The sequence below is a fragment of the Pseudopipra pipra genome, chromosome Z, assembly GCF_036250125.1.
Source record: "Pseudopipra pipra isolate bDixPip1 chromosome Z, bDixPip1.hap1, whole genome shotgun sequence".
Classification (NCBI taxonomy): domain Eukaryota; kingdom Metazoa; phylum Chordata; class Aves; order Passeriformes; family Pipridae; genus Pseudopipra; species Pseudopipra pipra.
The window spans coordinates 52,261,905-52,281,725 of record NC_087581.1 but is presented as its reverse complement, the minus strand read 5'-3'; the positions used below and the strand labels follow the sequence as shown (position 1 = coordinate 52,281,725).

At 35.0% G+C, this 19,821-nt stretch overlaps 1 protein-coding gene across 1 annotated transcript in view; it reads left to right on the top strand.

The window, feature by feature from the left end:
* Positions 1–19,821, top strand: part of ARB2A (ARB2 cotranscriptional regulator A) — a 261,570-nt gene that overhangs the window by 50,986 nt on the left and 190,763 nt on the right. The window contains exons 5-6 of the mRNA XM_064643232.1: positions 433–498; positions 9,321–9,512. Of these exons, the coding sequence (XP_064499302.1) occupies positions 433–498; positions 9,321–9,512 (258 nt within the window). The remainder of the gene's footprint in view (positions 1–432; positions 499–9,320; positions 9,513–19,821) is intronic.

Below are 19,821 nucleotides of genomic sequence, written 5' to 3'. Positions count from 1 at the left end.
GCTACAGATCTGCTCTCCACATAACTCATGAAGTGAACCTGCAGGGGAGAGGGTTTCAAGAGTCTGCTTATGGAAAAATATTCTTTAAAAGTATTTCTTTACAAAAGAGAGCCTTTCTTATACTACTGAATGTATATTAATTGGTTATAAACCTTAGTTTTGAGGCACCTAATTATTCATACAGCCGTGATGGATTCACAGGTAGAGTTACAATTCCATTGTACTAGCGAGCAGCCTTTTCTGAGAGACAGAGAGAATTTTTTTGTCTAAAGTTTCAAGTTCTATAATTAGTTATAAAATAAAGGATTCAGAAAAGTGGCAAAACATATACAAGTGCTTAGAAGTTTAACCAACTAGCCTTTAAGTTGTCTGCTTGGATGTGTCATTATTGTAAGTGGTTTAGTATCTCTTGGCACTTTTTTTTTCTTCCAGATCATTACTAAATATGTTTATGAACTACTGCAGAAGGAATGCCACTTGAAGAAAGTAACTCTCCCAGTAAGTATAATTTATTTTTCCAAAGGCATTGTTTGTTTGGATTTGTACACAGCATAGCCTGCAATCCCTGCATTCGGATAAAGACAGGCTGTGCCAGGGCTCTGTGCAGTGCATTGTCTCAGGATACTGCCTTCGCATTCTGCATGTGCATGCATCTGGAGATACGGTTCCATCTCACTTCTCATGTGTTTGATTTCTCCAGCTGAGCCTTCCTTGCCTTACCGGATACCAGAATTTTCAAATTGTCGTTTTGATAGGGGAGCCATAAGCTTTCTGAAAAGTATTTGCGCATGTTTTGAGACCTCTGCAGCTGGATGTAGAGAGCAAACGTGTCTTTTCACAGGAATACACTCACACTAATTTCAGTAAACTACTCAAAGTTGTTATTTAAAACACACTTTTTCAGTAACTTGTAGTATGTAATATAAAATGATTATGTTGTTTAATAAAAATATTTGATCAATCCCTGGAAGAGATGAAGTGTTGTTCCCCCGCATATCAGAGTGTTTGTAAATACATGTGAAGCAATATTATGATGTTCAGGTATTTTTATATTCTGTACTGGAGAGTGCAGAGGGGAGACTGTAGTGTGACAACACTATGTAAGTTTTCCATCATCATAAAGGATTCTTATGCTCTTGACAACCTCTTGCATTACTGTTCTCCGCCAGTCCTTCATATTCAGACAAGGAAAACCCACTTAGGCAAAGAAAGGAAAAGGTCCTTTGCTTCAGCAGTTCAGTAACATTTCACCATTCCCATTTCCATTCCCTAAGTGTTGTTTAGGGAACGTTTTGGTAACCTGCCCAAACCCAGAAGGGCTTTTTCAGTGTCTTCTGGTCATGGCAGAAGGAGCCGAGCTAAGAGGTTTGCGTAGCAGTTGAAGAGGAAGCAGCCTGCTCGTTGCATGACTGCCTCAAGACCCAAGACTGTCTGAGAAAGCATTTCCCTGTAGACAGACAAGAGGATTGTGTTCATCATGGCAGTCTGCCTGGTGCACTGCTAGTCATGATCTCCAGCTTCCTTGCACAAGTACTTTTCGTCGTTGGGGAAGTTTTGGTTCAAGGAGTACTTCCATGTACCAGACAGGTAATGTATCCAAAGACTTCCTCAAGCCGTGTCACACTCTGTCTGTGAAACCAGGAAGCTATCATTTCTAAGCTTAAAAGTACCTAAATTTTGTGGCCATAGGACTTCCTTTGTTTTTTAAAAAGGATTATAAGGAATATGCGTATAAGTAATGCAGTACTAAGGCTGATCAACTAGCTACAGAAAATAAAGATGAAGAAACTTGGAATAAGTATTACAACACTTCGATTACCTTTGTCACATATGTGGGGACTCATCTCTCTGGCTCTGCCTTGGGAGATCTGCCTCTTGTCTTGGGAGAGGAATGGCCCTGTCTAGCTCCCGCTGTCAAATTAATCTGTAATTTACTCATATTCATAAATTATGTAGTAAGCACTGATACAGCTTGTCAGTAGTACATTTAAGCTATTCTCAAGTGTATTAGTTCTAACTTCTGTTAAGCGTCATAGTTTAAGTGCATTTTGGAGCAAAGTAAGATCTCAGATGTCTGATTATGAGCATTGTGGAAAAATTGGCACAAGGTGTGAGCACCGGTCCTCACTAATGGCATAGTGAGCCCTCAACACAGTCAAAACCAAGTTGTGACAACACGTACAAAAATGAGAAAAATTAGACAATGTGTATAGAAGCTGAAAAATTAAAGCTCTCTAAAGGCTAGCTTTAAGTCCCTACTGACACGTTTCCAAATAACAACACAATCCCGTAGTTTAAACTAATAAAGGAGACTAATAGAAGTAATAAGACAACTTTTAGCATGAAAATAGATGAGTTTAAAAATGTTGGCAAGTTACATATAAAATCACAGTAAGCTCACCAAAACCCAAATTTGAGGAGCTTGTTACAGTTGTAAAGGCTAATAATAAAAAAGAGATGATAAGGCTGATACTAATGAACTGCAGGTAGAATGAAAGCTCAGCTCAAACAAGAAAAATGAACATGATTATTTCCAATATTCTGTGTCCAATTTCCACACTTAACTTTTTTTTTTTTTTTTTTAAAACAGTTCTGAGCAACTGTCTAAAATTTGATATATCGATAGAGGAGACCTTAGGACAAATTAATATATCATACAATAATGAAATTCCAGGATGAGGGGGTTTTTTTTGGCCCAGAGTTCTACAAATAGTCAAAAAATAAAGCTGCAGAATAACCAACTTGTATTTAACTTACTGCTGAAATCAGATAATAGTAATAATAATAATGATGATGATGATAATATATTGGGGAAAACGAGTACAGGTTTCTTTTTAAAAGAACTACTGGAATTCATTGAAGGAGTTGGAGATCACATGAAGAAGAAAAATCTTGTCAATAAAAGAGTACATGTATTACCAATGAGCTTTCAACAAACTTACCAAATGCTTTTAAAAAAGGATATGTGAAGGGAGTCCCCTTATGAGTTAATAATTGGTTAAAAGAGGAAAAAATGTTCATATTTTACAGATGAATTAATCTGTTACTGACATAGGTCTGACATAGTTGTAAATAAAAGGGCAAAAAAGGAATTAACACAAGCTAACAAACTTTTCTATTTTTTTTCTAAAATTATTTGAGATAGTTAAAACTAAAGCTGAGTATGATGAGTTAGGGAATTATTTCATGATGCAAAATAAATAGATGATTAAACGACATGAGATTCAATTCTGGTAGATGTGAAATTATGGGAAAGATAACTCACTCTGTAAACACAACATTGACCTCTAAATGAGCTATTACAACTCAGGAAAGAGCTTGGATTTATTGTGAATAGTTCTCTGAGAACATCAGTTAGTGCTCAATGGCAGTCAATGGCAAAAACTCTCAAAGCAAATAGAATGTTAGAAATTATGAGGTATCAAGAACAAAACAGAAAAACATAGTCATTCCACTTGTTACGTGGGCCTTCATCTTGAACACTGCATGGGGTCTGGACACCATATGAAAAAGGATATGAAGAATTAAAAAGAAAAATACAGAGGAGGGTTGCAAGGCTGATCACAGGCATGAAATACTTTTCGGGCAAAGAAAGATTAAATAAAGATTCTTCAGCTTGCAGAATAGATGACCAAGGAAAGAAGATGACAAATCTATAAAATTGTGGAAGGTATAGAGATGGTGAATAGGGAATGGGTTTTTGCTTTTTTTCATAATAGAGAACCTAAGGGGCATCAAGTTTAAATTATCAGGCAGGAGATCTCTGCAGAAAGAAAGACAGTACTATTTCATACATGTCCCATTATATTGAGGAACTCACTGTCATGGAATACTATCATGGAGAAAAGTATAAATGCATTAAAAAAACCCATTTGAAAATATTAAGGTGGGATAAGTGCCTTGAAGTATTGTACATACTTGTCCAGTTATATAAACTCTGTCTCGCAAGATCCCAGAGTTACTGGTTATCAAAACCAGGGAAGAATCACTCTGTAACCACCTTGTTGTCTTACTGTTCCCCTAAGCAATCTGCCAGTTTGTGCTGGTTTAAAGGTAAACCGGCAGGGGAAATGAACCCAACTCAAAAGAGAGATTATAAATCAGAAGAACAATTTAATAAAATAATACAGTAAGTACGATCATACAGACAAACAATTGGTTTTAACCCACAAAACCCAAATGTATAACCCAGCACCCTGGGGCATGAACAGAGTGGGCCGCTGTTTGGGCCCCCTGAGTCCAAAGTAAAAGGAGAGGGAAAAACCTGTTGGTGAGAGTGCTGTTGCAGTCCAGTCGAGAGTGGTGGTTGCAGTCTGGTTGAGAGCGGTGATCTGCAGTCTTCCTCTGGATCCCACGAGTGATTAAAAAAAGTCCCAAGACTCCAAGATTATCTATCCTCCAGTTCAGGCAGGAATGCTCAGTACCTCCCTCAGGGCGGGGGGTTCCACAATGGATATGGGGACAGGAACACCCTCCTATCTCACAGGCCTCTTAACACCCAGTTTGTAGCCTGAGGAGTCAGGCTGCTCTGGGCAGAGGGTGTAAATGGTCTATTGACAACAGTGTCTGGGAAATGGCATGGAAGGCTATAGAATGCACAGTTTTGGGTTACACCAATCCAGTGATGGACTGGTCCCAGCTGTTCTAACTAGGACACAGTTGTCAGAAACAGGACCCTTGATCTGATCAAGATGGCTCTTACATATATGACCTTATTATATGAATATTTTAAAGGTGAATACAAAAACATTTTCTTCTTTAACCTCGTCATCAGTAAGTTGGTGTATTGGCTTTCCTTTTTTTGCCAATTGATAATGAATTTGGTAATGTAATGATGTTTGAATGTTTGAAATGTGTTTCAGGACTGTGTTAGGGGCAGTGCCCTTTTTTCAGTATGATTCTAATAGGGAGTGCAAACACTATGCTTCAAAGATTTCGCATGATGGCATTTCATGTTCTCTCATCTTTCTAAATTTCAACCTTGTGTGCAAAGTCCAACTTACTGTCTTTATTTTGCTCTCTCAGGTGGCACTTGAAGTTTTGGATACAAAAAATTAATAAATTCTGTTCAGATATGAAAATCAGACCAGTTGGCAAGTCAGGAAAGCTTGCCTGTTATTTTATTATTCCAGCATCTTTGACAAAACATGATTCTGAATATTTTTTCCTACACAGGAAGGCTGAGATCCGTATTGCATTATTGTTACTGTAAAATATTATACTTCTGTTATTGTTCAACATATACTACTGGACTTGAAAATTTTAACGAAGAGTCGCATGTTCAGAGAGAAGCCATTCAGCTACTACTTTTAAATTTTTCATTTTGTGCTCCATTGAAGGTTATGTTAAGATTATAAAGAAGACTGCAGTTTTTTTATCCAGATGAAGTATTTGTATTTCTTTAGTTTTAATGGCATCAAGTGATTGATCTTTACTCTTCTTCAGCTATCGATGACAAATAGAGTGTGCTTCTGAACTAAATGCACCTCTAATGGCTTCTGGAAAAGCCTGAGATGGAAGTTTAAATAATTACTAACATGTTGTCTTCGTTTAAGCCCAGCTAGAAATTAGGCCCCACACAGCTGCTCGCTCAGCCTCCCTTTTTCCCCCCCATCATGGTGGAATGGGGAGGAGAATCCAGGTTGAGATAAGAACAGTTCAATAATTGGAAAAAAGGTAAAATACATTCATAATGGTAAATTATAATAATGATAATAAAAAGAAAAAAACAAGTGATGCGCAATACCATTGCTCACCACCCTCTGACACACCTCCCCCCCTTCCCAAACCCAGATCAGCCCCCCTTCTGGGTAACTCCCCCCCTATTTATATACTGGGCATGACTTTATATGGTGTGGAATATCCCTTTGGCCAGTTTGGGTCACCTGACCCAGCTGTTCTCCCTCCCAGTTTCTTTTCAGAACCTCCTCCTTGGCAGAGCATGAGACAAGAAAAGAAGTCCTTGACATAGGGTAAACATGACTTAGCAAAAAACGAAACATCAGTGTGTTATCAACAACAATATGAATTCTGAATCCAAAGCACAGCACTGTAACAGCTACTGAGAAGAAATTAACTCTATCATAGCTGAAACCAGGACACATTTTATTGACAAGGGCACTGAAAGGTCTCACTTCGCAGAATATTCTAAGTCATCAATGCTTTCTTCTTTCACTTCAATAGGTAAAACTTCATTCAGTAGTTCTCTCCATCTACTTGACAGCCAAGAACTATTCCTTTTGTCAGTTTTGTTACCCAAGTAAAGTCGGTACTTGTTTATAAAATTTCCACTGATTTTGGGTTTGTAAAGTTAGCGGGTAATGGTCATGTGTTAATTAGCTGCCTGTAATATTTATCAACTCCGTTTTATAGTTTTGAAAAATACTAAATCAGGATTTTCAGTATTATGAAGACTGTAACAGAAGTGAGTTAACCAGCTTTATGTAGAAACACACAACAGAAGACTTTCTCATCTTGTGAAGCAAATGAGCAGTTTTCTCTCTCCAACAGCTGCTCACAATTCTCACAATCTTACTGAGTCTTTTCGGTTTCAATTCCATTTATTTGCCATGTTGTTTCCTCCAGTTACAGTTTATACCTATTTCACTTCTTTATAGGCTGTAGGCTTGTAATTTTTATTGTGTTTCTTAACTGGAATAAGAAAAATATTAGTAGATTTTTTTTTTCCTTTTTAGTGTTCAATCTTAAAAACTTTCAGTATACAAAATAAAAGACTCCTAGAGCCTAATCAGGTCTCATACGTCTTGGGTTAGTAATGGCTAAGAACTGAAAAACTGAGTCAATGTCAGTGTATTATTGAGGATGTCAATAAGATTAGACTTCAAGTGTAGTTTGTTTTTACTCTATATATTGAAAGCAGCTGTGCAAAATACTAACTGGTATGCTTCTGAAATACTCTCTAGACTGGTACTTCTTTATTAGGTGATAATTCATTTGAGACAGAAGTCATATGGAAAAAGAAATTTAGTGTTTGAAAATCTTAAGAATGTCATAATATCTGTAGAGAGCTCACACTACGTTCATGAACCTTAAGGTAGTGTTGTGCATTGGTAAAAAAATCCAAGAAGAAGAAAATTAAACTTTAAACAGTCATTTCAAGCAGTAAATTATCAGCATAACTTTGGTTTGACATGCCTAGGTACAGATTATTGGAAGATTGTTCTTACATGTGAATAACAGTTGAAAGAAATTGTTAAATTAAACTAAAAAAACATTTTATTGGATTTATTCAATTTGAATTTAAATAAAGAACTGGAAATCAGTGTCCTTGAGTAGGTCTGGAAGAGCAAGTGGCTAATAAATAGAAATTATTTTATGCGGTCTCAGTATGTTCAGCTTTAAATGGTATTCTGTGTTGATTTGTTAATAAAATAAGATGGTGCACAGGAGTGACCATTATGTGCATTGTTTACTGAAAGCTGGATCTACTAAATTAGTAGTGTTTGAACATAAATTAGCTTGACAAAAAGTTTCCAAATGTGATTAATTTGGGGAAAATAATGAAGAGTTATTTTTTTATGAGCTTGGTAGATATTCTTAGCTGTTAAAATTAACTTACTTGCAGAAGTGTGAACTAGTTATATCATCTATATATGTCTATATATCTATATATGCAGTCATATGCATATGATTACTAAGTGCTAGTATTTCCTATATACTGCACAAGAATTTATTTTATAAATACTAAAACATACACCCTAGTTATACGTTTGTCTGAAATGCAAATTCACAGTGTTTTTCCCTAATTATGGTGTTGCAAGTATTGAGTTTATGTGTAAAAGTCAATTACACCTTGCCAAGTACTGTCTGAGATTGTGTTGGCTGATTTTTTACCTAATCCGTGTTACCTTTTAGGATATCAGTACTGCTATTTCAGAAGCAGGAGCATGATCTGACTGTGGCCCCAAGTATAGCACTTGTTGTACTTACATATTCTAAACGTTTTTCAATAGAACATATTCTTTACCATATTTTCTGTGTTCACACAACGTGTGAGAGAAAGTGAGTCTTATTTCCCAGTGCAGAAAGTGCAAACTGACGCACGTGAGATGTTACTTCATTTTTGAGCGGGGAATAAGGTCTTCGGTGGTATGGCAGCTACTGAAGAGAGATATTCTTCTTGGAAATTCCTTTTGTTCAAGAAGACTCATTGACTTCATTAAAAAAGTATTTGGTAGGACTTGCTTTAAAAAAAAGTCTGGAGATTCATGCAGAATTAATTTTTCTGATGTTCAGGGTGGTTAGGAGTATGTACCCATGTATGAGAAAAAATTAACATAATCCAATTAGCCATTCCTTCTTTCTCAACATAAAGATCATATCCTGATCTACCTTACTTCACTTTGGCGGAGCATGGTTCTAGCAGATGTACAGTTAGCTGTACAGTTAGGGGTGGAGGGGTGTGGAGTACAGTAGGATGGGGAGATTTGCCTGTTTTGTTCTTCCTTTTCCATGTATTCTTATGGTAGAAAGGGAAGAATGAGTAGACATGAGATTTTTTTTGCCCTTATGATATTCACACCAACACAGTTCTTTTGTCTTGAGACAGGCTTGCTAAACTAAGTGTAAAAACTTCAGTATTTATTGAACAAAAGGTTGCTTTACTCTCTTAAAGACAAAATGTGGTATTAGGTTATGATTTACTGAATATCGAAGCTGATTGTTGGTCTGTTCCTATGGCAAAGTAGCTAAGCATTGACCCAGGTGCAGGACTCTTAATGAAGCTATTATTAGACCCAAATTGGATTTCTATATTTTATTAGGCCTATCCTATTAGATTTATAGTAGACAAATTTACAATACTGGGTCCTACTTGGGTGATTGGGTATTTATATTGAGGTGGCTGATTTGGAACTCTCTGGGATTTTTTTTTTTATTATTATGTAAGAATTTTATTGTTGCTTCAGGCATATCAGAAGTGAGAAATTACTTGATCCCTTCCCCTACCCACTCTCAATTGTTCATTTACGAACTTCCTTTCTTTCCAGTAAATTTCTGTACACAACTGATGTTTCAAAACTTCAGCACACTTTTTACCCTGTTTTTGTTTTAATTTTATCTTGGGTTGCTGTTCTAAAATGCTGTATGTTTTTATGTTTCAAAGTTATATTGCACAAATACTAGCTGTTGCTTTATTTTTATTTAGTACTGGGCAGACATTAGTCCTTGTAACATGCATTCAAATAGTTGTTAAACTGTGAATGTTTTTATATCAATGTGTTAGATAACTTTATAACTGCAGATGTCCTTTTAAAGATTTTTTGTTAATGCATTAAAATTCTTATTGTCTGTATTTGCAGGTTGATGCAACTGAGAGTGAACCAAAGAGCTTTATCTTTATGAGTGAAGATGCACTAATAAATCCTGACAAGCTCCTGGTCCTAATTCATGGTAATGGTGTTGTCAGAGCCGGTCAGTGGGCTAGGAGACTTATAATTAATGAAGATCTGGACAGTGGCACACAGATACCGTATATAAAGAGAGCTATTGGGGTAAGTAAAAGTGAATGTATATGTAAGGTTGTGTGTGCATGTGGATGTGTCTGCATACCTGTGTATGAAGAACTGTAAATCTGTGACGTTTCAACTTTTTAATCAGTATTTTGTATTTTACTATCTGATAATTTTATTTTTGATGGGAATACTTGTTTGGTTTTTATTGGAAGTGTTTTCTAGTGGAACCAAGTTTCTGTCTTACACTGGTGGCACTGCCATATAGTTTAATATGGCAGATAATGTGACAAGAGCCCTTAGCAGTTGATGAGATGCAATAGGAGGCACTACAGAAATTTATGAAGTGTTTTCTTTCATAATTCATTAAGTTTCTACATATTCTCACTTAATGTCTGTTGTAATCTCATGATAACATGAGCTTTCATGATAACAGCAGGTTTTTTTGCTAGGCTCGTACTGAATTTATTAGAGGCACAATCTTCAGTTTTGTTCTGAATGCTGTTTCATTCTGATTCAGTACTACTTATCAATACTTGACAGTAGAAAACATTTACATGTTTTATGGACAGTATTTTGTTACATTTACATCGGTTTGAGAGACAATGGACAATTAGTGTTATGTTTTTAACATTGGAACTTTGTAGATGTGATTCATCACTTACACCCTCCCACCTAAGTGATATTTCCTGTAGTAAACGTTAGAAGAGCCTATTTAAGACTCATTATTTCTATTATATTTACCAAGTTAAGCTAATGTACTACTCTAAATATCAGTGTTGTCACTGTAATTGTTTCACATTTTGCTAAATGAAGTTTAATTTTTTTGCAGCTGTCTTTAAAGTATACAGTCTAGAAAATGGCTCTTTTTTTTTTTCTTTTTTTTCAATGACGGGAAGGAAGAAAACGTATAAAATATTAGGGGCCACTACGTTATTTTTTGTTTGTATTACCCATTATCAAAGTACCAGAGGACACTGTGTGAAAAAGAAATGTAGACTTGTGGAAGTGAGGCTTACCTTCTTCTAACATAAAGGTTTTTATTAATTTTAAATCAAGACTCAGAGACAGAACAAAAAGTAGTTTAAGATTACTAAGGAGAGTATAAGTCTATGGTAGGTCCAGTATAGGTTCCAAAACCTTTCCCAAAAAATCCAAATAGCTATAGCTACTTAAATTTTTGTAGCAGAGCTTACATGCTTGCATTTTTGTTCTTTCCTAGAGATTGTTACTGTCTTGGGTAACTCGAGAGACTGAGTATTTAAAACTGAGATCCTAACCCTAAATTAACAGCTAACTTTTAAGGGTATTTCTAGTACAGGAGAGTTATACTTCCTTTTGCTGTTTTTGTATTTTTATTTATTTTGTGCAGTGATTGTGCTAGGGTGACAGATACCAGACCTCTGTTCTCTCAAATGGTTATTATACTTAAAACCAGATTATTTATTTCTGCATTTTTAATGCTTCTTAAGAAAAACACTGGAAGAAAGCCACAAACATTTTATGAGAAAGTATCTTTAAAGAAATGTAGTCACTAGATCACATTGGGGCATCCAACTTTGTGTTCTTATCTTTGAGTTTTTTCTCTTAATATGGTTTTTAAATTATTAACTTTCTTTAGTTCAGTAATTTCAGCTGTGCTATAAAACACACTCTCTCTTTTTGTGCATCTTAAAATTCTGGTAAATATACTACATGTTTAGAACACATACTATTTGCAATGATTTTTTTTCATGCAAAATGAAGATTAAATTGTATTCAATTGTGTTTTGATCAATTACACCATTAAGTGTGTTGCTATTTTTTTGTATCCTGTAATCACTGTAGTGGGAATCGGTTGTATTTCTGACAAGATAAGGCTATTTTATGGAAGTTGGATCTCACTGAGGGTATATAGAATCATTAGGTTATGACTAAAAAGAGAATACAGATATACATGCTGATATCATGTCAATTTCTGTCTCTAATGAAATGAAATTAGGTAGCCTAGACGATAAACAGCCTGAATAAAAACTGTGGTAACTCCTCATGCAACATAGCCAGTTTGAAGTAAGGAATTAATTTCCTTGATCTTTCTGTGTTTCTTCTAAGGAGAGGTCTCATCCTTGGATGAAACCAGCAGACCTTATCAAAGCATAAGATTACAGTGCTGATGACAAGAGAACATTGGAATTTTTTTTCTAATAGAATTATGTGAATTTCAAGTGGATAATGGTATCTAGGATTTGAAAATTCCACTGATCTGTTGTGAGTTTTAAATACATGCAGCCTTTTAGGCATCTTAAAACGTTTGCTGAAGACTAGGTTTTAGTTTGAGAAATGAAAATTAAAAATCGGAAAAGTAGTGTTTAAATGTCTTTTGTGCAGGAACTAGTTCAGAAATATCTGCTTTTCTTAAAATGAACCAAACAGACAAACAAAAAAAAAAACCTTTAAGAAGGCCAAAACCATATCTTTTTCTCTACTGCTTTTCTCTCACTTCTCTTTTCAGTCAATTTCTTGGAAAAACTGAAAACAGAGATGCAACAGCTGAAGTAATCAATGAGCAGTGGATTGAGCAGGATGAACTGATACTTCTAAGCAGGAAGTTAAGGAAGGAGTAGAAACTATTTCTCTATGATACAATGCTTGAGGAAAAAAGAATGAAGAAATCCTGCTTTTCTCTTAGAGCATGTATGGAATAAGGGAGCAATGTACAGGCTTAAAATTTATCATGCTTCTATTATTTTGGGGCTGTTACAAATTGTAAAGAAAAGATTCAAGGAGAAATATCCTGGTGAAAATTCAAGTAGCTAGAAATGTACTTCTGATTTTAATCTCTGTGTTTCCTGTGGGTAGTGCTTCTGCTTCCGTGTTTTACATCAAGCTCTGTCGTGTAGATTCGATCTTTTATGAAAGAGGTGTTGGGAGAAGTTGACAAGGGTTCATCTGAAGACGTAATGTTATTGTGTTAATCTGAATATTCAAACTTGGTAGTGTAGAAGAGCTGTTGAAATATGAAAGAAGAGAACAAATAAACAACTAGACAGAGAACAGATTGTAGGAAATGGCGGAGGGAGAAAAGTGTATACAATTGAGAAGCAGATCTGTGTAACTACATTAAAACATTGTAAGACAAAGCCTATTTTAGAAAAACAAGTATGAAAAAGACAAATCTAATAATAAAGCAGTAAGACTAACAAAAGCTTAATTAAAATAAAATAAATACTTATTATAAAGATGTTTTTAAGCTGAAAAGCTGGCAATTTCCTATAATACAGTACAAAACAATTGCATAGATTTGTTATTGTGTTAAAATAGAAATTTTCTGCTGAAACTTTCTGCGGTGGAAAATACTGATTTTTGACAGAAGCACTAGTCTGATGTGTGAGAGACTGCACTTCAAGTCCCTCCTCTGGGAATGAGGGAGTATTCCACTGATGATGAGAATTCTGCACTGAAGACATTGCACTTCTTTTTTTATTATTTAAAAAGTAAATGAAGTAAACAAATGAATAAATAAAGTGTAGATTGGAAGAGTAATTTTAGTCTGTCTCTTTTATATTTTGCCTAAATGGTTTGTCCACTGTCGGTACAATCAGACTCTTATCAGATCACTCATACATCCAATAACAGAAGCAGCACCAGGAGAATATGGTGAGACAGAGGTAAATTCTTCAATTCAGTGATGAGGACATTTACTTGAGGAGTTGAGAATTAAGGATTTACATTCCTGGTTTCATAGTGGCAGTTGAGGGGCTGCCATGTTCCCTGTGTTGGAGAAGGATAAGTTGGAGTTGATGTACTTATAGAGGAAATTTGTTCCTTGGGGAAACAGGAGCTGAGCTTATCTTGGTTTGGACATTGTGAAGAATTGTGGAGTACTTTTATCTTTGATACCTCTCCTCTAGGGATTAAAGAAGACATCAACTTACTGCACGACTAAAAAGAAACTGTTGGATGTTTTCTGTGTCTTTGTAAATACAGTACATTTGTTACCTAAGACAGCTGTGGTCCCAGGGATGCTAATAAAATTCAACCACAGCAACTGTCACTTATTGATTTAAAAAACAATAAAATTTTAAAAACCTTCCAAGAATATTAAGGTGTCTTAGATATTTTTATTATTATTTAAAGGAGAATTAATATTTGACACAGGCCAGGCAAATAGGTTCTTCAAAGAACCTGGGCTAGTTTTTCAGAAGGAATTCAGCAGCACCTGAAAACCTGGCTTTGCATGAACAAACAAACAAACAGAAGGTTTGCATTAGATGGATATTTGCTGTGGAATATTTCTTTAATGACTGATAAAATATGATTTTCGGCTTCAGTTTTCTGTTGTGTTTATCTTACTCTTAATTTTTTTTTTACAATTTCTGTTCTTAAAAAGATTTTTGATGATAATATTGGATTTAAACACTTGATATTATTAATTTGTACAAAACTGTCAGGTTGGCAATATTTACTAAGAGTTGGTGAGGGTTATTACTTTCCTCAGCATACAGTAAGATGTCATTAGTTGTGTTAGCCAGTTGAATGAAACAACAAAGTCATTCAGTGTAACAGCAGTAAATTTCCCCACCATAACTTCTGTGTGATTTAGTAGTCTTAAATTACACAAAAGTAATAACTTTTGTGTAATTTAGTAGTCTTAGTAGACTACTACTTTAGTAGTCAAAATAGTACACATACTATTATGTATTTTGTCTTTCTATTTTGTAAAAATCAGTCAGTTTCAACAGTGGATATTTACATATCATTGCCCAGAAATTATGCTTTGTTTAAACTACACTAACAAAAATTCTTGCTAAAAAACTTTTCAATCTCACTTTTACTCACAGAATATCTTGTTAGACAAGCATCCTCTTTGTTCTCTCTTATAGTTTGCACATACTTAGCATAGTTTCAATAAGATGGGTAAGTGACGCTTTCTGGAAAAAAAAGAATAGCTGACATTTCACTGCAATTACTGTTCTGCCATAGAATACTACTATTTATACACCTTTTATGTCTTGTAAGTATATTGTTGCAGAAAGATGTTAAAATACCTCATTTATTTATTAATAGTCAACTACAGTGCCAGAGCAATCACAATCTTATTTGGGTATTCTAATATATTACTGAACCATGGACTTTCACTGAAATGGGCAATAATTTGCTATATTGTTTTATTGTATATTGTATGTTTTCAAATACTGCTTTTCTGACTCTGGTATATGTATTTGGTTTTATTCATTCTGTTAAACCACAGAACTAACACTGCTTGTAAAGTCCTTCTTAGCAGGGGAAACTTGTATTTAGAAGTCCTACTTTTGTGGTGATTATACTAAGAAAAGTTATAAGTGATTGGATGACCTTTTGAGATCTTTCTAAAAACATAAACACAAATTACAGTGTATTATAAATAATTTGTCTCATATAATTGGCTTAAAATCCACCATACTCCAGACAGAAAATTTTAAAAGCAGTATATTTGATTCCTTCAATAGCATTTTATGAGGAATTGATAATCTCTAACATACTAATCACCAAGCAGATAGAAGGAAAATTTACATAGTTGAAAACAATATTAATTGATCACAAAATACATAGCAATATGTGATAAGATGTGTAGGAGTTAAAATATTGTCAGAAATTCAAGAAAAGGTTAAAAGCTTAGACTAATACTGAACTGACAGGGTATATAAGCCCACACCAGCCCCCATACCAGCAGAGGAAAACAATGAGATGACAGCTCTACTGTTTGGAGAGGGGTTGCTAACGACAGCTTATTCCTTTATGATTTCAACTCTTGACAGAAGACAGGTCTGCTTGTTGCATCATGGCAGATGTATCATTACCTTCTGGCCCTGTCATGACTGAACTGGAAAAAAACCCCACTTGCAGTTCTGAAAATCCCTTTGGAATTAGTGCAAAGATACATGTTACCATTGTTGTATTAATTGTGTGTATTACATTCTTACAGTTTTCTGTGCTACATAATTTGATAATGTAGAGATACTTACAGATAGCTTTGTCTTCCTTTATTGTCCTGGCTGTCATGTTTTAGAGCCTTGTAGCACCTTGTGTTAGTTTATTCTTACTTTGTCACTGACCTAAGAAAATCACTGTTCAGGATACAGGTATTTGGATAAATATGGCTGGAAAATACTTTTTTCTCCCCCCAGACTATTTCAGCAGTTTTTAATTGGCTAAGTATGGGGTTAAGAACACACAGTGACTATTTGAAATAGTCACCATCATTTTAAGAAAAAAGTTTAATATGAGTTTAAATAGCCTTTTTATCATGTGTATATGGATATTCTCCCTTTCCACCACTACCACCCTTTCTCCCCCGTTCAACTTGTTGGATACCCAACAGAGATTCTTGAGACTTAAAAAAGAGTAAGAAGGGGTGTGGATTTTTGAAAGTATGTCAAAAGCCTTGGGGTTTGGGTATGATCAGAATTTCAATAGAGGTTGAGATGAGTTTAAATGCATAGAAGGAGAACATAAAAATCTTATTTAATTTCTGTCATGTTGTTCTTTTTTTAGTCACTCTGATGTCTTTTTCAAATCTGCTTTTCTCAGGCTTTGTGGTACTATATCCAAGATCTGGGCTTTTTCCTCTTTGTATTTCATTTTAACTGCTGATCCCTTTTCTGTGGTGCTTCTGCCTTTAATATCAGCTGAAGCAGTCTGAATTGCTGAATCAAAGCCGTTTTGGGAGAGAGACAGTGTTTAAGATTGTGCAGGGTGAGATTCTCTGGGTAGAAGGTAACACTTCCTGCAGTTATAATCAATGCACTTGACACTTTCAAAGGCAGGAGAAACCATGACTTGCTCAGGGGTTAAACTTTTTAAATAACTTCTCTTGGGAAAAATGCTATCAATAAAATGGAATAATTAGTTGAAGATACTCGAGTAGCGTAGGTTTGAAAAGAAAATATTAGAGATAAGTCAGGTTTGCACTTCTATTGTATTTCCCTCCCTTTTGTTTTTTAAACTGTGAGCTTTTGTTTAAATGCGTGCGGTATTACAAAATCGATCTGCTTCAAAAAGAATGTCATTTGCTTAAAACAGTGCTTCAATTTTGAATCTTGTTGTCCTTGTGGTCCAGTAATTGTAAGAATAGAGATTAAATTCTACATAAAAATATAACTTTAGATTTACTAGCTTTCTCATTTCCTTCTCAGAGATTTATTCTGCAAATAGTCATTTTAGCTGACAGAAGACACTTGCAACTGAACCTTACTAAATAAGGTTAAATGGTAGTATACATTAAGTAATTTTAAAATTTAGGTCTGAAGAGTTATGTGAACATTCAGTACATCGTGGTGCTCAGCACAGGGGCTAACAAATGCAGTTCTGTTCTTGTTCCAGGGTGCTAGCATATACATCTATCTTTGGAGGGGTTAAAACCAGTTTTTTTCTGTATCATTGTATTTACTGTGATCTTTTTAGTAAATTGTAACTTTGACTTATAATCTCTTTTGAGTTAGGTTCATTTCTCTAACCAGTTTACTTTTTAACCAGCACATATGAATGGCATAGCCGAGTTTATTTGGTCAGGAGCATTCTGCATAAGTACATACAGTTACCAGACTATAGCAAGAAAGTATACAGTACTCTCAGGTCCTAGCAACCTACTACTGTTTCTGTGTGGAGTTTTGTGGATCTGCCTATGCAAGTTGGTTGTGGAACCATGACTTTTTAATTGCTCAGAAATTGTAATGAGACTTCTTCTGTTGTGGTATGTGTCTTCAATTTATTGTTTATTTTAAATTCGTGATATATGTAGTATTTGTAAGATCAATGGGTAAATACATACTAGAATGAATGTAGTTGGAAATACAAATATTTGTGGCTTGGATTTTGCTCTATACAGGCTGCTCTACAAGAATCTTGTTTAGAAGAAAAGAAAGTTGTAATCTTGTTATTATTCAGAGAATTTGGGTTTGTGAAAGTGTCATAGCTTTGTGATTATTTATCCCTGAGTACAGTACCTACGAGTAACATTTTATTTTGGCTGATTTCCTAAAGCAATTGTATTTCTCATTTCAATGTGGCATCATCCAGTAAAGTTGTGGTAGGGTAGTACCTGAGCTCAAACAATGCACATTCCACAGGATGGAAACTTTGCTGGGTTTTATTTTCGTGTATAAGAAATTATGCATATAAGTGTACTTATGTGATCGCAGAATAAAGGTTTTAAAATACCTTTCATAGTTCTTTCTGGCAACATTTCCTGTTTCGGTGATATTGTCAATGATTGTGTGAATACAGATTTTTGAGAGTGGCACCAAGCTAAGTCAAATCATAGAATCATTAAGGTTGGGAAAGACCTCTAAGATCATCGAGTCCAACTGTTAACCCAGCACTGCCAAGTTTGCTGCTGAACCATGTTCCTAAGTGCCACATCTCCATGTCCTTTAAATGCCTCCACTGATGGTGACACCACCACTGTCCTGGGCAGCCTGTACCAGGGTTTGACAACCCTTCCTATGAAGAAATTTTTCACAATATCCAATCTAAGCTGTCCCTGGCACAACTTGAGGCCATTTACTCTCATCTAATCGTTTGTTGCCTGGGAGAAGAGGCTGACCCCCCACCTGACTACAGCCTCCTTTCAGGTAGTTGTAGAGGGTGATATGGTGTCCCCTGAGCCTCCTTTTTCTCCAGGTTAAACACCCCTACCTCCCTCAGTTGCTCATAAGATTTGTGCTCCAGACCCTTCCCAAGCTCTGTTGCCCTTGTTTGGGCACTATGCACCTGAACTTTTGTGAAATGCAATTTTAAGAGGAATAATCTTTACTTATTAAAATTACTTTCATATAGTACAGAATGACCTGTTAATTTTTACTGGTTGACATATTAATATTAAGTCATTAGCTTAATTTCACTTATGAAAAGTATCAGTGGCCAGCACCTTTGTTCTGTTCTTTCAGGAGCACATTAATTCAGGATGCCTGGTTTTTATATTCTTTAAAGAAATTTAGTCACTATAATTTAAAAATATTTAATGCCTATTGAAAAATATTAAAATTGACCTTTGTCTTATTTATTGTATGTACCAGTGGTTAAATTATTGCCTATGCATGGTAATGTGTAAATTTTATTCTTTATAATATATGTCATAGAAACAGTGTTACATGTGTGTCAGTATAGGTATGGAATATGTATGTGTTCAGTATTACACTGAATTGCCAATACCCTGTTGATTTTTCAAATGAATCAGTACTTAGAATACTTAAAATTCAATGGGGAGATAAACACTTCCTTATTCATACCATGAAATGCATATTCAAATGAAATTATCCTTCGCTTACTGTGTATTGAGCTGGAAAATATTAACTTTAATCCATAGGAATTCAAAGGAAAATTAATATGCTTCATCCTTGAGTAGTTTAGTAGTGTTCTAAAAATGCACATTGCTGCTTCAGGTAATAAGAAAATGGGTATGACAAAGACTTCATTATGCAGATTTGCTCAGGATGGTAACCTTCTGAAAATACATTGATCTTTAGAATGATATATGTCCCTTTTGATCAAAAACTTTTAAAAGTTTAATAATTCTGTTAGAACAAGTTGAAACTGTGGGTGATTGTCTTTTTTCCCCCGGAAATTAACAAATTATAACATCAAAAAACCTGAGAGTGAGGTATGTAGTAGGTCATTTGCTGCTGCAGGCATTTTCTCTCCCTTCAGGATGTGCTTGTTTAGTTTCTCTCACTTCGTGCCTGTGGCGCTCTGTGGTTAAATTCAGACGTTCTTCTCCTCCAAGGAATCTGTAGGGTGGTAGATAACATATACAAAATTAATAAATGGTGTTACTTTTCTTTTTATCACCCATCCCAGGCAATTCACTTTGTGTTCCCTCTTCAGAAGAGCTGAGTTGCACAGAATATGTTTATTTTAAAAAAATTACGTTTTTGTGTAGAATTAAACAGTCAAATTACACATAATATGGGGAAATATGTCATTAGGAAAATGGAATTTTTCAATTTTCGGTGATTTCTTTAGAGAAAAAAAATGGAATGGTGAAAATACCTTATGTTGATTTAACCTTTTCAAACCTAGAAGTTATTAAGAATTTTTAAGCTTTTGAAAGTATAGGTGATTTTTATGTATGTTTTTTTATAATTCTGGGCTTATGAATTCAGTTTCCTTTCATCTCAGCAACACTTAAGGAGTAAACCTGTTTTGAGGCTATTTAGCTGGATGATTATTTCTGGGGAAGGCCAGGTGTACCAACTTGCTTATTCACAACCATTTGTTGTAGCATATTGCAGTGCTAATCCTCTTAGGAAAAGGAGAGATTGGAAAAGATATCTTAGCTTGTTATATTGTGTACTACATGCAGCCTCCATCTCTGTTGTGCCAAAGGCAGTGA